The sequence below is a fragment of the Falco peregrinus genome, chromosome 1 (assembly GCF_023634155.1).
Source record: "Falco peregrinus isolate bFalPer1 chromosome 1, bFalPer1.pri, whole genome shotgun sequence".
Lineage (NCBI taxonomy): Eukaryota > Metazoa > Chordata > Aves > Falconiformes > Falconidae > Falco > Falco peregrinus.
Genome location: NC_073721.1, coordinates 44649683 through 44667697, shown reverse-complemented (window position 1 = coordinate 44667697; position 18015 = coordinate 44649683). Strand labels below are relative to the sequence as shown.

General features: G+C 50.4%; 1 protein-coding gene across 1 annotated transcript in view; it reads left to right on the top strand.

Moving 5' to 3' along the window:
* Positions 1 to 18015, top strand: part of LOC106112062 (collagen alpha-1(I) chain-like) — a 90625-nt gene that overhangs the window by 22957 nt on the left and 49653 nt on the right. Inside the window, 5 exon segments of the mRNA XM_055793775.1 lie at positions 11894 to 12041; positions 12798 to 12956; positions 13525 to 13720; positions 14287 to 14430; positions 16222 to 16263. Coding sequence (XP_055649750.1) covers positions 11894 to 12041; positions 12798 to 12956; positions 13525 to 13720; positions 14287 to 14430; positions 16222 to 16263 — 689 coding nt within the window.

Here is an 18015-nt window from a genome sequence, read left to right as displayed (position 1 = left end):
CTTCAACAAGCTCCCATGAAGCATCCCCAGTCCCATCGCTGCCAGGCAGACGGCTGGAGGAGCCTGGCAGCCAGAAGACCGTGTCTGGGAGCCCTGGCTCTCTGCCCGTCCTGCTTGGCTCAGCATGGGAGCATGTCCCTGGCAGCCTTGTGTCCGGCCCTGTGTCCCCTGCCTGTCCCCTGACTTTTGCCCTCAAGCTGTCTCCCCTGAGTGCCAACTTCTCTCCAAAGCCAGGTGCGTGGGACAGGGAGTGCTGGTGTGCATCCAGTCTGGCGGATGTAGCTGTCGCGCTTGCCCTGTGCTTTGGGACCGTTGGTTACTCCAGGGTGATGTTTTCAATGTTTTCTCTGCAGACTGGCAGGCAGGAAACAGCTTTAAATGTGAAAGCAGATGCCAGTGAGCATCCAACCCCCTGGCTGGGGCACGATCTACCATCACAGACTCCAAGAGTCTTGTACTCATGGCAGAGTTCATTGCGAAGTCTCTGCAGTTTGCTTCTCTGGCTTCTTGTCACCCCTGAACTTGTGAGTTCGTACGTGTCAAAACAGATCTGAGTGTCAGTTTGCCAGCTTTATGCATGTGGTGGGGCTGGAGGGCACGAGGCCAAGGGCACAGTAAGTTCTGGGTAGGATCTTTGCTCATCCTCCAGCTCCTCATGCAGGGATGCAATAACAAGGTGTTCCCTAGCTGAGCGAGGTGGCAGTGACCTGAGCCAGACCTTTACAGTTGCGTTATACGTTTTCTCCCTGAGTGAAGTCATTGGCTCTTATCAAGCTTGGAAAATTAAGCTATCCATCCGCCTCATGTTCCCCCAGCCAATTAGTCTTCTGGGCCACTGCAGGGAGGTTGATAAAACACATTTGTCATGAATACGCTGAGACCCAGCAGAGCAAGAGGGTTGTGATTGCCAGGGCTTGATGTTAGGAGCAGAGCAGGCAGCTCTGCAAAGGACCTCCAAGCGCACAAAAGGTGAAAGCTTTGAAAAGATGCTCGCTGGATATCTCTGGTTCATATGGAGGTTGCCCTTTTGCCTGCTCCTCTCTAGCTCTGCTGAAGTCTTCTGCCCCTGGGGTCTGCTGGCAGCAGAGTTTGAGAGGTGAAAATCAGCCAGGTTGGGGAAAACACACTCTGATTTATTTGATTGTAATGAGGACAATAGCAAACAATTTGGTCAGTGCAAGGACTGGATTGTGGGATTGCTGGGGCTAAAAGCTGCAACTTTTATTGCTTTAGCTGGAGTGTAAAAGATCCCTGCTTGGCATACAAGGTCTCGAGGGAGCAGGGAGGATGGGCACAGGAGAAGACAGGCAAGAGCTTCCAGGCAAGTTCCCTGAGACTTCCCTTCGGCTAGGGCATGCACATGTACATCCTACTTACCTCAGCTCACATATCCTCACGGTGCCTCCCAGCATTAGCTCTGCTTCATCTCCCCACCGGTACAAAAGGAAAATCAATTTACCCATGATGGTGTGGAAATGGAAATGGAAACCTGGGCAACATGCTGAATCATTGGGGGGAGCCATTACATAGGTAGATCTGCTGGAGCCGAGCAGGTTACAAAGCAGGATCCGTTTGGACACTTCAGGGAATATGTTGTGCTCAGCTGTCATTTTTCCTGGGGATCTTGGTCAGCAAGCACACGCGTGTACAGCTGGGGACAGCGCAGGCGCTGCTCGTGTGTGAGCAGTGTGGGGATGCTCGTGGGTGCAGCCTGCATGGGTGTGAGTTAACCTGAGACTCCTTTTTACGCCAGCTGGGTGGGTTTGCTGTTGCTCCCTCCAGCTGTGACCCCTACCAGAAACGAAGCTGCACTTGCAGGTGCTGGTGTCTGACCCAACAGGGCAGCTCCGGTGTTTGAACACTGGATCCCCTGGGTCTGAAAGCACAAAGGACCTTTCACTACTTTACTGCTGCTACTTTCCTGTGGTTTTTTTGGTACTTTGATTGTAACTTGGAAAACAGGAGTCGCAGAGGTTCTGAGCCAACGTGTGCTTTTTCATGGTGTGACAGATGGCTGCTGGCACACGATCAGACTCTTTCTGGTTGCCTTTCACCAGTGACTAACATCTGGACATATTGCCTTGGATCTGGCTTGACTTGCACGTCGCCAGTGATATCAGGTTTAAGCTTCAGATTTTCAGCCTCTGATGACGTTACACGTACAGTTTAAAATCACTGTCAGACTAAACCGAATGAACCCATTCATCACTAGTGGAAGGAGCAGTCGCAGGGGAGTTTGGAGGAAGGGTTTGGGTTTGGGGCGCACCAAGCCCTTATTTGCTGAAATGAGAGGAATTCCCAGGATGGGCTCCCTGGACATATTTATTTTTATTTTCTCAGGCTGTAATCTCTCCCAGATGTGTACGTCTGCAGCAGAAGATAATACTAACCTGACCGTTTCCCTTGTTACTCAAGACGCTTTCAACGTTGTTGAAATAATAGCTCAGGCTGAGCCTCTGCCAGACTTTAAAATAACTACTCTAAGACAGTGGGAGGTTAAGCTGGAGAAACATGTGTGAATATCAACTTGTAATGGAGAAGAAGGGAAATGAGGTATTTCAAAAGTAGGTATTTCCCATCAAACTATTGCTTCCTTCCAAAACGATGAAATTGCATTTCCTTTTGTAAGAAATCTTCCTGCCTTACCTCTACCTCTTCACTTCAGTTTTGTAGCTTCTGGTGTATGTTTTGCTGATCCCCCTGCCATTTGGTGAAGAAAGAGGAGTTAGGAGGTAAACCAAACCCTTCCACCTCCTTCCCTTCCTACCACTGCTCTGAGAGCGTAGCCTGCAGAGGGGCTGCTTGTGTGCTGCCGTGCTACGGCTGGCTTTCCTGCTCCCACAGCATAAAAGGTCTGAGATTTTAAAAATGCATCCCATTCTGCCTTAGGAGGAGTTTAAGACTTCACAAAACATCATGAAAGCTCAAGAGGGAGAGAATGAAAGCTCAGTGTGTCCAGGGATCTCTTAGGCAGCCCAGACAGCTGAGCAGAAGCATCCTCCGGTGCTCCCTGGGACAGGAGAGACTGGAGCTCAAGTCCCTGCTGCTAACACAGGCACTGCCTTTGGCTCAGCAAATCCTCACACTGCAGGGATCTGGGAGGAAGCAGCAGGAAAGACTCATTCTGTTCCTGCCCTTCTCCTCTCCTCTCCTGCAAGCATCTGCTGTTGGAGCCAGGGATGGGGGCTGGAGAGACCTTCCTGTGGTCCTGACCTTGTAGTCTGTCAAATCCAGACAGCCTTGGCCATGGGAGCCTGGGGGGTGTGTGTGTGTTTGTGTGCGTGTGTGCATGCCAACGTGTGTGTACTTTCCATCAGCACAAGAGGATGCTGAAACTCCAGGGTCCAAACCCTGGCTGTGCCATGAGCTGCCCTGCTTGGTGCTGACCATCCCACCCAGAGGGGGTTCTCATGATCATCCCTTCATTGCTTTTCTCCAGTGGCTTTGTGCATACTGACGTTGTGTCTTCCAACCCTATAAAACAAAACAACAGAGAGGGAGGCTCTTGGAAAGCTCGTACTGGAAACAAGCCCTTGGAGTGTGACAATTTGTAGAATTTGCTATTAATTTACTTTGACAATGAAGCAATAACGAGAAGCTTATTTACTAGCAACAGTGAGGGCCAATGTTTTTGGGACATGTCCCCACTCAGTGTCACACAATTTTTACTAGTATGTTTTTTCAGTTATTTTTAAATTAATCCCACAGAATCTGCTGTATAGGCATTGTAGACTGATTCCGATCTGGTTTATGCTGATTCACTTTAATTCAGTAATTAAGTTTAATTGCTGTGAGGCAGACTTGAACAGATTGAAGAGAGGCTGTGTGAGGATTTGTACAGGTTTAAATGAAATCCATTTAAAAATACCTCTCTAGTTAAACCTATTAAGCAGTGTTAAGAATTGAATTTGGATAAAACATCAGTTCCACCGTGTTTGGTTTGAGTAAAGTGAGTGTTTGAGCTCAACCCAAAAGCATTTGCCGTTGGTGGTCCAGGAGGGGACAGGACATGCATGCACAGAGCAGCAGAAGGGGGAACTGGGAAGGATATGTGGGGAACGGGGGACAGGAGATGCACCAGGGTGTGCGTGTGCCCTGGGGGATGAGGGATGTGCAAGACTGGGGTGAAGTGTCGCACCCCAGAGCATTTTCCTAGAGACCAGGAGCTCTGGGTTGAGTTAGCTCTCTCGGTTGTTCAGGAAGGAGATGGTTGAAGGAGTTGTGTGGGATCTCTCAGTAAATGTCTTGGGAATGTTAGAAGTGGCTTCTTTTTTGTTTTCTTAATTAAAAAAAAGGTGAGGCCACCAAAGCCTGTGGAACAGGTAGCCATTGCGAGCTTTCCTCCCAGCACCTCCTTCAAAAGGGTCGTCAGACTCATTTCTCAGCTGTCAGGATGTTGATTTACTCCATGTTTGCAAAGCCTTTCCCTGTCCCCACGAGGGAAGGAAACATACCCTTTTGGTTAATGGGGTGAGGTTTTCATGCTGTCTCATGTCTTGGGTGTTTAGGATTTGCAAGGAGAAGACCTGGTGAGGATGGTGAAGCTGGAGGCTGGAATCCCCACCAAGCCCACCGCCCCACTCCTGTGGCCACTCTGGTATCGTCGTTCCCGTAGGGGTTTAGCAGCTCTTAAACTTCTTGCTTTCCTGCTCCCATTGCTCTTCTCCCAAAAACTCTTTCACAGACTTCTTCCTTCTGCCACTTGGCCTACTTTTTCTTGTAGCCAGTGTATCCTTATTCAAGGTCATCCTCGACTTCCAGCAGCCCTACCTTCTCCCTAGGCTTTGTCCCCAAAAGCCCCTTCCCCATGCCAGCAGAGCCCCCCATGCTGCACTGGTACAAAGGAGCGGCAGCATGCCTGCAGATCTGCATAATGAGCTTGAAAAGAAGTCTGTGCTCTGATTTTTCCTGTCTAAACAATGTGTACAGCTAGCTCTTTCTTCTGCAAAGGTTTCACTTCCCTGAAATTTTCTGTCCTCTCTGTGGGTGCATGGTTGCATTCACTCTTCCGCTAATAGGTACAATGTTCTCTGTGAGAAATGTCCTTTTTCTTTTTCTTCCTGCTTTGGCTCTGTCCCCTTCAACTTGCAGCTGCTGGGTCAGAACCAAATTATCTCTGCTCTCCAGAGCAGGGAGGCAAAGGTTGAAATCCTCTTGCATAACCCTCAGGATGCAGGTCCATCACCGCGAGCTGCATCCGCTTCGGTTCAAACCTTGTCTTATGGGCCTTGTGGTGTTGCCCTTGAAAAGAAATACTAGATGACAAGGGAAATGGGAACAGTAGGAAACAAATGTGGCACAGGAGGTGATGCAGATGGCTGCTGTGGATGTTATTTACGTTACAAGCAATGCTAGGATAGAAAGAGAAGCAGGAAGAGCTTGTCCTGCAAACACAACACTACCAAGGTGTCCTTGACCTTGTCCACCCAATGTGCAGAGTCATCAGGCAAGTCCAAACAAAAATGAAGCTGCCATCTTGGTCAGCTTGGTCCAGAGAAGGTCAGGCACAACCTCCAAGCCCAAGAACATCTTTCAAGAGGCAAAGGGTGGAGACGTGTGAGCCATCAAGAGGGGAGTGGAGGAGCATCAGTGTTTTGAGAGGGCTGTCTTGTTTCAAGTGCTTGGCTACAGACCATGCCTGTGCTAATGTGGTGGTGTCAGTGGTGTGAAGTGCCAGGAAACACTTGCCCCACTATAAAGTCCTCTTTTTCCATCATTTAGTGCAGAGAGCCTTGATTATTAAAGTCTAGCGGTGATGTACAAGCCTCTCTAATTCAGAGTTTGAAGTGCATGGCTTATGATCTTAAGCAGACTTCTGGCAGGACATTTTCATAAGGCATTCAGAAATTAGAGGGAGAAAAGACCCATTAAATCATATGCTCCATTCTCCAGCCAGCAAGCACCAGGGCTGTCCCCTGGAGTTGTCCCCAGGGCTTGTCAGCCCAGTTATTTCTGGTCCCAACCAGTGGTGCCACATCCAGGGGAAGTGACTCAGTCTGACAGACCCTGTAACCAGTTCTCCCAGGGCTCCAGTTATGTTTTATGTTGTTTAATGTCATTGCCTTGTGCCTCATTTCCCTCCTTTGGGGAGAACGTAAAGCCGAGTATAAGCTCCATATCTGTGTACAAGCCAGAGGAGAGCACAGATGGTCACTTTTCTACATTTGCAACCTGGGATACTCTCCCAAGGAATACCTTCCATCCGGATGGAATGGTGGAGAACTGCTACCAAACCCTATCTGGTCCATGAGAGCACTAATGGGCATAAATGGCCCTGACCAGCCTCACCTGGGACCTCCACCCACACCCTTATCCCTGGAGCCACTTTAAGCTCAGCCCTGTGCCCCTAGCTTTCCCCTCAGGTACGGTGTGGGGTGCTTGCTTCTCGCCTTGCCTCTGGCTTTGCCTCCTGGACAGACCATGGACCTATGCTGGGTGTAGCTTGTCTCTTGGTAGGACCCCTTGTATGCCTGTTGTCCTATGTCTATCTGTTGGATGGACTTTGCACCTGCTGTGTCTCCCTTTGTGCTGTGCTCCCTGGGGGACCCTGGCCCTGGCTCATGGCTAGCTCTGCCTGGGGCTGCCTGTAGACCCCGTTATCAGTGCCTGGCTCTGCTTGGTGTGTTTACCACCATTGGGACTGTGTTTGTTGGCAAGGCACTGCCCGTCAGGGGTCCCCTGGCTCACCAGCCCCTGAGGAGCACCTGGCCCTTGGTGCTGCCTGCCACCTCCCCTCTCCCCCGCCCAGGCCAGGCTGGTGGGGCCATGCACACCAGCTGTCTTCCCAGTTGGCCTTGCAGGGTAACCCAAATCCATCTCTGCAAGATTCCCTATGCACCTACCCTCCTCCTCGGAGGACGGATTTACCTTTGGCGTTGCCCTCTGCGCCCCCAGTCTGACCAGGGCATTTTCTGTGTTTCCTGGTAATCCTATTGTTCCTTGGGAATTTTAACTCTGCGTGGGGCCAAAAGACTGACGAGGGCAGGAAAACCCTGTATTGAAAACATTGAGCTTATGGTGTGATGCAGGTATGTTGGCAAAGTCCCTAGCACCAAACAGTGAGGGGCATACGCAGAGCCCTCTGCCTTCATTTCTCCTTTGTCCTAGAAATGCTGGTGCTTTCTGTGTGCTTTATATTTGAGCTGGAATTTGTTTATAATTTCTCAGAGTGGTGGGGTAAAGTCTTTAATCCCTCTTTCTGTCTCTTTTTCTAAGTGACTTCATTTTGAAAAAGGGATGCACAATTCTTTTTTTTATTTATTCACCATTTAACTTTTTTACAAAGGAAGCAAACAAGAAGTCATAGTTTTTTAAATAGTGTTTCTTAAAGTGCACCAGTGTGCTCAGACCAAAGTAATGATTGTCCAGGGCATGCTGCTGAAAACTAGAGCATGCACCTTCTCTTGCTGAGCTTTGCAAAAATTCTGCTGGTTTTCTCTTTTAGCCTGAGCTTAGGATTGCTGGGACAGCCGCAGTTTTTACTGTGGTCAGGTCAGGTTTACCACAAGGTCGGGATGGCTGTTACTCTTGGTACGGTTTCTGGGCTCTTGGAGGCAGGGACCTCCTGTCACCACACCAAGCATCTCAATGAGTTCGTGGCATGTGACTGAATAGCTCTGTGGTGTATCTCTAACAGCTAGTTACAGGCATCCCCCTTTGCTGTGCTCCCCATCCTTGGAAGCATTTCTGTGAAAATATGCTTGGCACCCTGATGGCCGCTGGTTAACCTCAGCTTGGGGTTAACTTCAGCTTGTGATGCCACGTTCTTGGCTCTGGCTCCGGTGGCCGGTGCTTGCCCTTGCTGAGGTTGGCCCATGCACAAGTCTCCCTGGCACTGGGCTGCCTGGGAAGATTCCTGCGCTGCTTTAGGAGCCCAGAGGCAAGCTGAATTTGGCAGCAGCTGTTGAACTCCAGGAATCTCTTTTCCAGCGTAGAAAGAGCCATTCTGCAAGCTTTTGGTTTGAGGTTGAATAGCAAAGATGCTGGTGTGGCCTGCTAAACGTGCACTGCAGGCAGTCTTGGCTGGCATTTCTGCAGATGGGCGAAGAAGAACCCAAGCCTAGAGTCCAGTGCAAACACAGCTGGACTGTGCACATCTTGGGGTGAGCCCTGCCTCCGGGGTCCTGGGCAGCATTGCCGCCAGGGTGGAGGTAGGAGCATGCTGGTAGTGAAGGTTGCACAGCAGTGGTAGAGTGTTTGTGAGCATAGCTGCCCACTGATGGCCACTGGAAGGGGATGGGGAAGCCTGGCTGTGAAGCATGGCAGCGGGGTGCATACCCGTGGGGATAAGGCACCAGAGCCCCTAGGAAGGCTGAAAGCTCATGAGAAAACATGATCTTTTGTAAAGGAATACAATTACCATATTGATTATACAGTCCATCCTGTCCCTGACTGGCTACTGCAGTGACTGCGCTCGCTGCATCCTTGCATCCACCTGTCTGGGATTAATCTGTTCCCAGAAAGACTGTGACCCTGATCTCTGATAGCTGGTGACTCAGACTCTGCAGCTGAGAATTGTTTCCACAGGTAATCCATGTCCTTGAGAAGCAGCACGTCTGCTCCCAGAGGTTAAGGCAAAGAGAGAAAAGAAACCTGCTTTGAAATTTAATCTGTGACATTTCTTGAAACAACCAGAAACCCACCAGTGTCAGGATGGAGAGTTGACCCTTGGTTAATCCTGGAGAGAAGTTGCAAACAAAAGCTTGGGTGGTGAAGCTGGTTGAAGCACTAAATCCAGTGTTGGAAACAACCTTGCTGTGCGTCAGCTTCTGCCCCAGCATGAGAGCATGGTGCCACGAGCCTCAGCTACCGCAACAAGATGCTCTTCAAAGTGTTTGTAGATCAATCCAATCTGATGCTTTGCTGGCTCGTGCAGCACGGGCTTCTGAGGCCCCACTGGCTTATCCCAATGGCACAGACACTAGCCAGATGTGGCTCAAATAATACATGGAAGGCTGCTTCTGGAGAACAGGGAGGGAGGAGAAAAAGCCATGCATGTGGAAGAGCTGCAGTCTGGAGCTGGTAAAGTGGGAGAAGGGCATCTGCTTTCCAGCTTCCCCAGCTCTGCATGAGGACTGGTGTCTCAGAGAAACATCATTTTTATTTCAACACTTCTCTTTTGGCTCAGGGGGGAAGTGAGGGAGAAAAGACTGGGGTTTGCATGGCTGATCTGCCCAGAGTATAACCGTGCAGCTGATCCCCAGGGTTTAAATGCTGATCTTCTCTGGGGATTGAAATGACCTGTTGCCATTCCATTGCCCTTGCTTGTCTCCAGTAGAGGTCTGGCATCACCCTCTGAACTGCGGGCATCGTGCAGGGGCTGTGCTCAGCTCAGCTCTCACGCTGCCATTCCCAGCGTGCATGCAACCCTGTGGAGGGGTGCTCACAGGGACGGGAACATGACTAAATCCTTCCATCAGAGACATTCAGGCTCTGACGGCTGTCATGGGGGAGGCTGCAGCAGTGTGTAGCTCCTGTGTCAGAGCTGGGGTTGCTCTGGGCATGCGGTGGGAACAGCCTGTCTCTCCCTTGGGCTAATAAGCACGATGTGTGCTGGTGCCCTGCACAGTGCACAGCTGCTCCCTTGGCTGTGACGGGTTGTGCTTCCTGCCTGAGCATTAAGACATCTCATCAGTTTCAACATAATTCTGTTTTTCTTTCATGCCATATTTTTTTCCTGGGGCTGGTGAGGGGTCCGGAGGAGAACATCAACGCTGGCTGTTTAAACCTGCTGGTGTAGCCCTGCCCCTGTGATCGCTCTCCTGCTACCTTCCAGTTCTTTGGCCTTGGGGAGAGAAGTCTCTGCTATTTTATTTAGGAAAGCACCAAGCACATGCTTAACTTTAACCCTAGATGCATATGTTGTTGTGGACCATGACTTTAACTTTCAGCAAACGCCCAAGTCGTGTGTTAAAGCCATACTCTGCCCAGGAAAGCTTCCATGCAAACGTGTTATTTCTGGTACTAAGTCCCCAGCCGCAGCCTGTGGAGGAAGGCACTTCACCTGATAGAATCCACTGAATTCACACTTGTCTGCCTGTAATCACCAGCAAAGCTGATGAGTGATGAGGGCTGCAGCCCCCTGAGATGGAGCGTGTGGGTCTTGGCACATCCGCTGGTGTCAGCAGCTGGGAAATAACCTCCCAAAACTTGCCTGGGAATGAGAAGGGACAAACATCCCTGATATTTTTTTCCCCTCCATCAGCGGTGTTTGGTCTCAGATTCATTCCCCACGCTGTGCATACACATCACTTGCCACTCTGATAGCTCTGCCAGCTGGGTACTGTTTCAGGATTTATGACTGTTCAAGTCTGAGGGGCTCAGCCCTGCACCCCGTGGCTTGGTACTGGTTTTGCAATGTTCCTGCTGCTGAAGGCTGATGCACGTTCACGTTGCTGAGCTGAGGGTTGCCTGGGAACATGTAGATGCTGTGACCTTGTGGGGAGCTGGGGAAATACCAGCTGAAATCCCAAATCACCATAAATGGCTGCATCTCCTGCAGGACCCCATCCGCTCCCCTCCTTCCCAGCACACTGGTCTTTCCCTTGCAAAATCTGAGGAGACAGTGGCAGGCCTGATATGTTAGTGTCTGAACTGGATCAAAGCAGCTTTCTGCTCAGCTGACTTGTTATTTTCCAGAGCAGCGGATCTATACGGTGTGTATATCTCCTGTCGGGCTGCAGCACGCCTGAGGCTGTTCATCTGCCCTCAAATAAATCTCGCGCCTCATCAGCAGTGGGGACTGGAGTGAATGCAGAGGCTGGCTGCCTCCCAAGTGATGGCAGACACTAGTGCTGATGGTACTGGCAGGATTCCTGGTGACAAGTCATCAAGTGGGATTGTCTAGGCCCTCCCAGTGCAGGGACTGTGGATCCAGAGTGACCGAGACCCTTCTGGCAAGTCTGGACCCATGGGGTGCTGCTCTTGGTTGGTCCCTCATCCCCATGCCTTGCAGGTGGCAGGGTTATTGCCACACCGCCCAGCAGCATAAAGGGATGACAAGAAAGGAGGGACCTGGCTGCAGGTGGCTCTGAGGTAGAAATGGTGTGTCCAGGTAGAGTCAGATGCCTGTGATTTTTATTTTTTTTTTCACTAATGGAGGGGAACAAGAGACCTTGTAATTTCAAACAAACGTTTATTCAGGTATTTCTGTAGTTGAAGGATTCTTTAGTTACAGCATGAACTTGGAAGGGGAATGTCTTTTATTCACCAAGGGAGTTAAAAGCCCCTCATGAGACTGAAGTGACAGAGCTGCTGCCAGATAGCCCAGACCAGGGGCTTTTGCCCAATTCAAACCATCTTGCTTGTTCACAATGTAATTCTCAAAGTGGGCCCTTCACCCGCTGGATGATGCACAGCTCCTGGCCCTGACACAGCAATGAACCCTGTTTGGGGCAGAGGGGAGTGCCCTGTGGTCTGGCTGGGCCACCTGCCCCAGTGAGGGACACGGTAACTGCGTCCTGCTCCTTGGTCTACTTCTTTTGAAATCAGGCAAACTTCAACAAGGAAGCTTGGGAAAGGACTGAGCAGAATTTTCTATTCCCAGATGATCCAGGACTTGTGTTTTAGGACATTTGTGTCCCCAGCTCTGCTTTAAAGTCCTGAGCATCCCAACTGTATTGTCATAAAGGTAGCAATGGCCTTTCGTGTCTCTAGGACACTGACTTCTCAACATGTATTCTGTTCCAAAAATCACCTGGCTGCTCCTGAGGTTATCTGAGTGTTTGTTTTGGTCTGACCTTACTGATTTTGTGAATTATTTTAATTTGCCCAAATTGCATTCTCTTCTTCCTGGGGGTTTTGTCTGTTGTTTAATAGGAAGAATAAAGAGAGCAGAGCCCTGTAGGGAAGGTCTCTCAGCTACTGAGCATCTCTTTCTTCTCCCCCAATGCAGATGAAGTTAACTTGCTGGACAAAATTACTTCCCATGCGCAGGACCTCAGCAATGTTTCCTTTGGCTATGATGAAGCCAACTGCAGCATCCTGGAGATTGGGCAGTACGCTACCCTCAACATCCCTACAAGGGAGGCGTTTGGGGACAGGTAGGCTGCCTTCAGGGGCTGGGGTGCTGATCATCCCATGCATGCTTGTTGGTTTGAGGGGTTGCTTTATGACCCCGTTCCATAACGGCACAAAGATAACACATCCACTCTGTGCTCTCAGGAGCTCAGTGCTTCTTCCCTCTCTTTCATCTGCCTTGGTTGTGTGCAGGCAAGACACATGGGCACAGTGCTTGACTGACCCTTTCCAGGAATGTGTTTTCTTGGTGTTCCACCAGGAAGACCTCTCTGCTCCAGCACATAATTGGAGGGAGGAAGGGACAGCACAGCCACATCTATCAGCATTGCCTGATGCCAAGGTGCTGGTCTATGGCGGCATAGACCGGGCTGGGACATTGCCACACTCGATACGCGGCTGTAGCTTGCTGTGGGCAAGGACACAGGACATGGTGAGAGAAGGCAGCGTTGAAAAGCTGCTTGTAACAGGGTTCCCATCCAACCTCAGCAGTGGGCAGGGCAAGACTCCCATGGGAAATCACGTGCTGAGATTGCACCTGAGAGGGATGTGTTAAGGTTATACGGGCAATGCTAATTTTGGCCTCACCGCTTCTTTTTGAGTACCTGACCTTACAATCTGAATGATTGTTTGCTCTTGTTTTTTTTTTGTTCTCACTGAGTTCATTTGTGCTGTGGCTCCTTTTTTTTTTTTTTTTTTTTTTTTCCTGGCCTAAGAGGGCAGTTAGTTCATGGTGGTGTAGCAGCTGCTGTAAGATACCATACATCACTTCTTTCTGCTAGGTTTGCAGATGAGCTGAGTGTACTGATGAAGCTCAGGTACTCACTGAAGGAGGACACCAGCCTCGTGACCATCCTTAGCCATCGAAGCCATGTGCTCTTCCAGATCAGGATTAACCCCTACGCCTTGGTATTTGTCACCACGAGGAGGAGACACTATGAGTAAGTTCCAGCTCAGGTGCTTTTTTTCTGCCTTTTCATGCTTCCTTTTCTACTCTGAGGGCCAGAGTTAAGGTTTCCCACTACGGGCTTTGAGCAGTGATGCTCTGACCCCACCTCAGTTGAGTCAAGGTCATGTCCCCCCACCCAGGTGACAACCAGGTCCCTCAGACCTGGTGGTGTGACTGCACAGGTAGTTGCTGCCTAACTCCACTCTGACAAAATGGTGCAGATCTGGGAAACAAAGCAAAGAACAACAAGATTCAAATACCTGGAGGTAAATCAAGTGGTAAGAGACACAAATACCGATAATTTCCCAGACACCTCAACTGGTTGTAGACCTGCCCAGATTCATTGGATAGAGATAGCATTCCCATGCTGGAGGAGAAGTGGTGGTGCTTACTTGTGACAATAAGGTGGTCCTGATTTCTCTAGTATTGTCCTTTACCTCTGCACTAAGGATGGATGCATCAGGGACCCTGGGAGCTAGTAAGGGCAAAGCCTAGTCCTGCACAAGGTGTGGGACCTGTTTCATGTTGTGCCTCTTCCCTCTCCCCTCTGGGACATGCAGGTTCCCAGTTTCCTTTCTTGGTGACGGGTGCTGGCACCAAGTTGCTCTCAGCATCTCCTTGGAGAGGCTGGAGTTGCATGTGGACTGTCGGCTGGTGGACAGAGTGAGCTGGTCCAGTTATTTCGGGATGGGAGTGAACACTGAAGGGCTGGTCATCATTGGAGGCCTCATCGAGTCCTTCGAGATCCCCTTTAAGGTGAGAGCTTGGGCAGACCTGGCAAGGCTGCCTTTGAGGACGTGGTCTGCTCTAGCTGCATGAAGTGAGGTTGCAACTCCCTCTGAAGGAATCCATCGCCTTCTCTTCCTAAAACACACCATTTATTTTCCCGGTTGGGGAGGGTGAGCTTTGCGAAGGCTTTGCATTGTGCATAGTGCTTGCTTTTGGGCCAGGGCAATGCAAGTGCCCTGCGTTGCAAGGGTCCCTTTCGGTGCTGCCCCTGCACCAGGTACTGCTCAGGCTGGGTCAGGGCAGGATGCTCCCTTAGAGGGGAATAGTAAGGGCCTGATCCTGCAGTGTGCTTAGCGCTTCTTGAATCCTCACTGTTATGTAATTCAAGGATAGCTTGTACGTTGCTGGCTCTTAGCCTTTGCTCCCGGGATCTTTGCATCTAGCTTTTGAAGATGAGCAGTGAATGCTGATCACTAAATCATCCTGTAAAGAAGTCCCTGGCTATGAAAGGATGGAGGCATGCACCGAGACCTTTCCCTCTCCTCTGGAGGAAGCATGAGGGTAAACGATGGTTTCTGTGTTTTCCTCCCCAGGGTGCTCTACAGCAACTGACCTTTGTGATGGGAGACCCAGCAGCCGCTGGCGAGCACTGCCACAGCTACAACTCAACGTGCACACACTTCTTCAACCTCAACCGCTTCGCTTCCCCATGGGACCTTTCACCAGCCTGGCCAGAGGTGTGACTGAGGGCAGCTGACAAATCTGGGGGTTGCTGGTCCTCTTTGGTGTAACATGGTTCAAATGAAAGGACCAGCCCAGGACATCCATGCAGCCTGGAAGTACTTGGGTCTCCAGTTGAGTTGAGGTGCAAGGAGGTGATGGTGGCCAGCACATGGGATGGTTCTTCATTCACCATCCAAACCCTCCTTCCAGGTCATAGATGGGTTTGGTGCAAAGGGAGAGTTAAAAGGAGAGTTTCTGAGCCAAAGAAAGGCTAGGGGGGTGTATGTGCTTATGTGTTTAACACAAGAAAGTTTTGAGTAGCTATTGAGTAATACTGCAGCTGGAGCTTCACTTTAGGAAGAGGCCAAAAGCTGTACTCAATAATTGTACATCACTTTGAAATTCTTGCTCACTCCCAGCAAGATGGCTGCATCGCACCCTTTGGTGCATCATCCTTTCAAAGGTGGTCTTCTCTGTTTTGTGAGCATTGCTGGAAAACAGAAGTTTTGTGGATTTAACATTTATTACAGTGTTCAGCCATTTTCCAAGAAATATGTTTGTGCCAAAACCCCCCAGATCACATAGTAAATCCCCATGGAGCACCCCACCCAGTCTTTCATCAGGAGCTGGAGGTGGCCCAGGGAGACACCTCATCTCTCTAGACCAGGCACCCAGAAGGGTTTTGTAGCTGCCTGGGAAGGGCTTGCTGGAGGGGCAAGCACCTATCGTCAGTTTGGCACAAACCTCTGGAGTGTAATACCCTTTTCTGATGGTTTGGTGAGGAGCTGGGCCAGCTGCTGAGGACGGGCAGTGTCAAGGGAGGGAACTGGGTGTCGGATGGGGCATCTGCCCTGTCTGGATCCTGCCCAGTGTTTCCTTCCTGCGGGATCCTGGTGCCAGCACACCCAGGCAGCGAAGTGGGAGCGGTGACACCCAGCTGGTGCTGCTGCCCCTGCCTCTCCCTGCCCCTGGGGCAGCCCTGCAGTAACTGCCCCATTCCCTAGGATGGGCTGCATCAACCTCTGTATTTACTGTTTTAAGAGGAGGATTTCAAGAAAAGCCTGGATCATAAGGGATTGAATAGGAGCTGGCTTTGCCAGGGAGTAAATGTGGAGAAGGCAAAGTATGTGACGCAGAGCAGGCCACACTGGCTGCCTGCTCTAAGGAGACTGGTGTGTTTGAGTTCCCAGCAAGTGTCACCCATGGTCAGCCCCAAAATGTTACCTGGCATTTCTCATGCTGACAGGCCTTAGGTACTAGCTATAGCTCCGACAAAAGTTGGACTTACTCCCTAGAGCGAAGAAGGACAAAACCCCACAAACCAAAAGCTACAAGATGTGACTTCTGATAGTGTAAGGTGGTGGGCTCCTCTTAACCTGCTCTCAATATCTAATCTCCTGTGCTCTGTAGGTGTGGAGCACTCACCTGACCGGCTCCCGTGGCTTACCCAGCAGAGAGAAAGTTTTATTTTAACCATCAGTAAGTTGACTGTCAGTGGGAACGCACAGGATAATTGTGCCCCACCTCACACCAGCTCCCACCTCTTGCGGGCCTGCTTTAAGACTGATCAGCTTCAAAACGAAAAGAAACTGTAAAAGTCACCCAAACACCTCAGAGGTTTAATCAAAAGCTGTTCCCTCATGTCACTATGAATGGCTGGTTCCCGCTGTGCTTTCCCTGGATGTCTCCTGTGCCGTCACAGGCAGCGTGCCCTTCAATCCTGAAGCCAACAAAAAGCACGTGCTTAAGTCAGTGGAGGTCCTTGGGCAGTGATATTTTTCCTCTTTCTTTCTCCATCTGTCCAGGTGCCCAAGGAAACCAATGAAATTCAGGACTCGTCTCTTCAGGTATGACTCCTGCATTGCTGTGGGAGGTATGTGCAGGGACCCTCTCTCCCTGTGCCCCTCCGGTATGTCTCATCACCAGAATGTCTCCTGGGGAAACAAGTTGCTCTAAGGAGCAATCGGGTACAAAGGCAAAATACCCAGGCAAAGCTACTAGTTATTATTGGCTTTATTGCAATCTTGCTCTTTAATGGTTTGAATGTAACTCGACGTGTCTGGGAGCTGGTGGAAGCCAAGGTGACTTCAGGTGACCTTCCTGAGCATTTGCACTGAGCCTAAGAGGGGTGGCTCGGTGAAGGTGGTGATGAGCTGGGTCAGGGCACTGCACGCACGGAGGTGTCGGTGGGTCTGCCCACGAGCCTGGCTGTGGCTGGGGTGGCTTGGAGGGAAGGAAGCAGCGAGGTTAGTGGGGTGGCAGGTCTCACCATGGGACAGGAAAAAGCAGGAGGCTGGGTGACTGCTGCTTCTGCCTACATGGGACATGGCGCCGGCCTGGGGAGGGCTTGCTGCTGCTGCTCGCCATCCTTGAGGTGGTGGGAAGGGCTCGAAGCTCTGCAGTGGGCGCAGGCAGCTGTGGTTCTGGGGGTTGCAAAGCATCATGCTTCCTTGGCATGGTTCCTTGGGGAGCCTGCTGGTGGGAGAGGGATAGCTGCTCCAGAGTCCCACTGGTGCTCATGGTGCTGGGGGCTGCCACCTTCCCCTCCGAGCTGCTCTCACCCAGCAGGAGCTTGGTGGGTTGCTCCAGGCTTCTCTCTGTGCATCGGGGAGATGGGTGATCGCTCTCAGTGGGGCAGGCTGCAAGCCCTTTATGTTTCTGCTTTATTGGGGATTTCTAGCCAAGGTTTGCTGTTCAAGTTCATGCAAACAGGTGTCCTGAGGGGGAAATCTGCCAGCGAATGTAAACTGAGATTTTTTTGTATGTGTGGCTGAGCAGTACAGAGTCCTTTCTGTGTTCCCTTCGCTCTCCCAGGCGTTGCTGTTAACTGTTTGGGGATAGCCTCTGTTCTCATGCCTGATTTAAACTGTCTGGCTGCACCTTGCTAACTCCTTCATGCGAGCTATGCTTCATGTATGGCCAAGTGGTCTTTTGCAGCTGGGTTTGTATCATCTGCTCCGGGGCTTAATCATGGCACAAGCATTGCAGCAGCAGGCATCCTGCTGCTTTGCTGATGAGGGTGCTTATGGGTTGGGTTTGTGATGATGATAATGAGCTGAGATGGCAAAATGACTCTTCCTGAGCATGTCTGAAAGGTGGTCTCTGCCTCCCTGCAACCACTTCTCAGGTCCTGATGGATCCTCTTTAGGATGTGCTCCCCCATCTGATGCTCATTTGCCAGCTGACCTCGCTGCCAGCGGTTCTCCCAGCAACTGGTGTGAATTGGTGAGATGTTGCCGTAAAAAGAAAAGTGGTGACATTCATGGGTCTACAGGGGAAGACTAACAATATTCTGGATTTGGGACAAGTTTATTTTTCAAGCACTTAATCAGGACCAGAGGCGCCTCGGGATCTCTGACATTTGGATTTATTAAAAGAAAAAAATGCACTACTAACGTGTTACAGTTTGAAAATAATGAAGAGCAGATCAGCTCTGCTGCAGGGATGATCCACAGCTATACTTTGTACTGTGCCTTTGTTCATTTAGAAGTAAATTAGTATAATGGTGAATTTCTTAATTGCTAATTAGAGCTAAATAATTGTGGAGGGCTAGGGTGATGGTGGAGAAAGATGTAAGTGGATGAAGGCAATTGCTTAGT